General features: G+C 41.2%; 1 protein-coding gene across 1 annotated transcript in view; it reads right to left on the reverse strand.

Moving 5' to 3' along the window:
• The window catches only part of LOC137970730 (uncharacterized), a 43,007-nt gene that overhangs the window by 29,576 nt on the left and 8,431 nt on the right, over positions 1–5,000 (reverse strand). Inside the window, exon 4 of the mRNA XM_068817270.1 lies at positions 2,900–2,963. Within this exon, the coding sequence (XP_068673371.1) occupies positions 2,900–2,963 (64 nt within the window). The remainder of the gene's footprint in view (positions 1–2,899; positions 2,964–5,000) is intronic.

The following is a 5,000-nucleotide window of genomic DNA, read 5'->3' on the forward strand; positions in this document are numbered from 1 at the left end:
CTCCTCGAAGACAAGCAGGACAGAATGTTGCTTGAGAATTGTTAGTTTGCTTTAATTTTAGAATTCTTAGTTTGTGAGAAAGTGTTGTGAGACGGAGACTACGGGTTTAGCGATCTAAAATGGCCACCATTTGCGGATTCCTTCAGACTTTCCAGATATGTCCAGGTTTGATCCTAATTGGATGCACGCAGATTTCAATAAGAGTCACGGAATATAGGCAATAAACGTCAAAAATTGTCTCCCAAATGCTGCTCCTCAAGTAAAGATTAACAGCTGCATTTCCCTTAAGGTAACCTTTATACTTACCTTAATATTGGAAATAGGTAGGAAATGCTTAGAATTCACGGAACAGTTCGTGTTGAAAGTCAAATATGGCGTGCATCTACTAAGGGACAATCCTGGACAAAAGTGATTTTTTCTGTGTCAAATTTCGGGCTAACCAGACGTTACACCCACGGCCCATCGCATTGAAGTCCATTGCACTTCCCGGTAACTGCTGGCGCGAGGTTTGGTTGGTTTGCACATGTTCAGTTGTTGTGAGCTAAATTCACTCCTCTGCAGATACTCAACTTGGCCCTAATAAACGCTGTTGATCGTTAGGCGTGGTTTCCTAATGAAACAATTTACCGAGAAAATATACAGTTTCCTCATTTGCTCTCTTGTGCTCGATTACAATTACTTGCACTTAGTCATGTCTTATATTGTTATTCTTAATTTTCTAGCAGTTATTTTTTTTGTAATAGTTATCGTGGTCAGGATTATCAAGGGTAGCCTCTATCTTCACTAATTCCTCGAGTCAGCCTTTCCCGATTAAATTTATTTTTAGGAACAGGTTTTTGCTGAGAACAGTATCATCTCCCTTGAGGCAAAGATAGCTTTGGTATGATTGGCTTTTACAACAATGGGTGTGCCGAATCTCCCAAGAGAGATTGGCTTTTACAACAGAGGACTGACTGAATCTCCTAAGGTAGGCGTTTCATAAAGAAAGGGTTGACTCCTAGGCCAAATATGGGAGTTGACGAAAGGATTGTTTACTACTACCGTCGCTATTCACCCTGTTTTTCAACACGGTGCTTCGACATGCTGTGAAAAACCTCAATGACGATGACGGTATCTTTATCAGACACCATACAGATGACTGCCTTTTCTACCTAAGACGGCTTCAAGCACACACCAAGACCTAAGAGCATGCGGTCCAAAAGCTTCGTTTCGCCGATGACGCTGGGCTTGTAGCCCATACAGAAGAAGCAAGGCCGTACATCACCACTTGCTTCGCAGACGCAGCACAGCTATTTGGACAGAGGTCCTATATCAGTTTGTCCTTCGAGGACATGACAACTCTCCACACATCCTCGTAGTAAACTCAGAGCCGAAGTAAGTACAGCAGTTTACTTACTAAGGTTACAAGATCAGTTCAGATGCCAAAAATTTAACAAAGGTATCGAAAATCGACTGGGCAAGGCAAACAGTGCTTTTGGCAGACTACAAGCAGAGTGTGCAAGAACAGAAGTCTAAAGCAACCAACCAAGAGTCAACTTTACCGTGCAGTTGTACTTACGACTCTCCTATATAGTGCAAAATCTTGGGTCAGCCAGCGCTGCCTTCGCTCCATCCTCAAGATCCACTCTACCTTCGTGACTAACAATGACGTCCTCGATCGGACAGGACTACTCAGCATAGAGGCAATGCTGCTGAAGATACAGCGCCGCTTGGTCGGGCAAGTCTCCTGGATGTCAGATACACACCTTCCTAGAATTACTCTTTGTGGTGAGCTTACTACTGGCGAACGAGACATTGGAGCCCCAAGGGGTGTAAGGATTCCCCGCCTCAAGAAGTCACTAAAGGCCTGCCATATCGAAAAAAGTTCACGTTCTAGTCTGGCTGCCAACCAAATCGCTTGGAGGAGCACAGTTCACAAAGGAGAAATAAAGACCATGAGATTAACATGCAATTGTGGTCGCTGCAGAAATACTTGTAAGTCGCGCATTGGCTTGATTAGCACCATCGAGGCTGTTAATAATTTTACAAGGACATGCAATAAAGTATATATTCGTTTACAAAGAGCGGCAACAGACGTTTGGAAGTATCCAAACTAGACACCAAAAACAGCAAGTTTGAAATATGCACCCTAACAGGTGTGATGTGCGTTTTGAATTGGACCGAAAAAGAACTGAGACAATAAAACAAAGTCTTTTATTATATAAACACCAATGAAATACCAAGTGAAAACACGATATCTTCACACGTGAAAAGATCACTGTTGCTATGGTTACATGTCAAAATGGCGCCTTTCGATGGCTTTCGTGAAATGGTTTAGTATTTCGTTAGTGTTTATATAATCGTTCGCGAAAATGAGGACATATGATTGGCTATCAGTTAACGCTCGTGGGAATACCGGATCTCGCAGGAGACCTAAAAATAACTCAAGAGGGATTACGATGGGAATAGGCCCAACATGAGGAATTACCTCTCTTACCTTCATACTCTCTTGAATAAGGGTCGATTGAGTTGGGTAAGGAAAAGGAGAATAAGAAGAAGAAGGACAATAACAACAACAAAAACAGCAACGACGGCGAAGAAATTGTTGAGAAGTTGATCATTAATTATTAAGAGGTTACTGTGATTACAGGTTCAGAACATCCGGAAAGCGGGATATTATTATGCAAATATTTACCCACTCGTGCTACTCAGTATTTACAAAAGAGCCCTCTTATCTTGTGCAAGAAAACCGTTTTCCCTTTTTCTGAATCTTCTTCGGGATATCTCCATAGAAAACAGCAGTAGGAAATATTTAGCTGTGGTGAATAGTTTGTATTAAGCTGTTTACTACTCAATTTTGAAGAAAGAAACAATCAGAACGAAGATAGCCGATAGGTGAAATGATACAATGCAAACATACCATGAACCTCCGCGTTTTGTAAAACAGCTAATTGCTGTTCAGCAGTACCATTCATGACTGAAACCTAGATGAAAAATTAGTATATGTGGTCATTTTATATTTAATACAGGAAGCTTAATTATTAATAAGTTTAGGTTCGTGTAATGGGGAATTCCTAAAAGAGGTAATAATGTAAACCCATAATAAACACAAAATATTCAAAATTAAGCCAATTTTACCATTATCTTTCAAATAGTCCGAATAAGGGCACTGAAGAAATATTCAATAGCTAATCCTGAAACTTAGTGATGCATCCGTAGTATTTAATTACATTGTAAGCCTGGTTCAAAAGAAAACAGGCCTCTGTTCGAGGAAGATGTAGAATATAACCAGCTATCTTGCTCTTTCTCAAAGTCAGTGTTTATTGATGTATGAATGGCTCTTACTTCAGAATTTGTCGGCGTAATGCATCTAGATCTTTACCAGGGGAGTAGAGCTGGCGCATTGGTGAGAGCACTCGCTTCCCACCAATGTGGCCCGGGTTCAGTTTCCACTCTTCTTGTCATATGCGGGTTAAGTTTGTTCTTTACGGCAGCTCTGAGGGGTTCTCTCCGGGTATTACGGTTTTCCCCTCTCCTCAAAACCCAACGTTTGATTTGATTTGCGTTAATTTGAGTTGATCTCAACTAAGGTGCCCCTAATTGGCTAGAAGACCAGAGACACATAGAGTTCATTATTATTAACAAAAACTTTCATTATTATTAGTTGTGGTTATACTAGCTGTCTTACCCATCTTATATACCCATGGGTAAATAGCGTTTGCCCACGGGCATGGACATTTTTGTTTGTAACCGCTTTCTTTAGACCGAAACTTCACTGGGGTTATTTCCATGGATACATAAAAAAGAACGAAAGAACTTCCCATGACAGTTCTTGAATTGAACAGTACTGTTTATCTGTTCCCTGAGGTGACTTGGCCAATCATAAAGCAGGACTCAGCTAATACACGAAGATCCCAAATTATATTAATTATACCCTATTATTTTACCCTGAGGGTAGTCTTTTACTGTGTGACTGCATCCCCGAGGGTCACATAAAACCTGAGCTGAATCAAACCCAAGCCATTTACACCCCCCCACCCCCCCCCCACCCAAGAATCTTGGTAACCAAATGCAACTGTTAGTCTGTTTTGAGAATTAATGAGTCCAATCCAAAAGAAATTATTTTGATGAGATGTAAATTGATGTCTGGTAAGTGATCGCTACCATCGCGGTCAATGGAGCGTGGGAATATTAATGTGCCAAGCTCTCAGCTGAGGCGTTGATACTGCTGCTTCGTAGTGATTAATTGCGTTCGATAAAGAACAACACATACTATTCATGTCGTTTTTTAGTCCCGCTGGTATCGATCCGAAACCAGGCAATTTCTGCTTTTCCACGCCATCTTCGACTAACTGACACCCATGGCCTCGATCTCATGTGATACATAGGTGTTCTCGGCAACCTCGTCCCCAGGGCCTTCTCCTCTGCGATTTTCAAAATGGCGGCTCGTCTGGAGAAGACCCTGGCCAACGCTGAACTCACGTGGTACAAAATCTCCAAAAATCTTGGAGATTTTTATCACGTGACATTTTGAGAAAGACCAAAACAAAATGGCGGCGAAGCATCGCGTAGGAAGCAAAACACCGGTGAAAGAACGCTTTAAGTTTGTACACGAGGCAGTGGCATAGATGCCAAGTCGTAGGGATAGGCTCGCTGGAGATTTAATGGAGCGCCTAATCCGAGCGAGCCCGAAGGAAAATTTTTAAATCTGAGTTCTCCTAGATCACTTTTCCTGCATTCTGAGGTGATTTAATGACACATTTTAACATGTTACAATGACAAATTTCAAGGTAACAAATCTCAAATAAAATCCATGCAAGTCACAATCCTCTCAATTAGTAGAATTCAAACAGAATTCTTGTCAAAATCAAGTAATCCAACAAGTTTCTTACAATGTGAAACCTGAACTGATATCCGAAGTTAATGTTTTGGAACTGTTCAGAATCACTTTGTGCTTGTAGCACTGGAATGAAGCTTGTTATAGTCCCAAGTTGCACTCTTAGCTTTCTTCACCATGGTGC

The sequence above is a fragment of the Montipora foliosa genome, chromosome 9 (genome assembly GCF_036669935.1).
Source record: "Montipora foliosa isolate CH-2021 chromosome 9, ASM3666993v2, whole genome shotgun sequence".
Lineage (NCBI taxonomy): Eukaryota > Metazoa > Cnidaria > Anthozoa > Scleractinia > Acroporidae > Montipora > Montipora foliosa.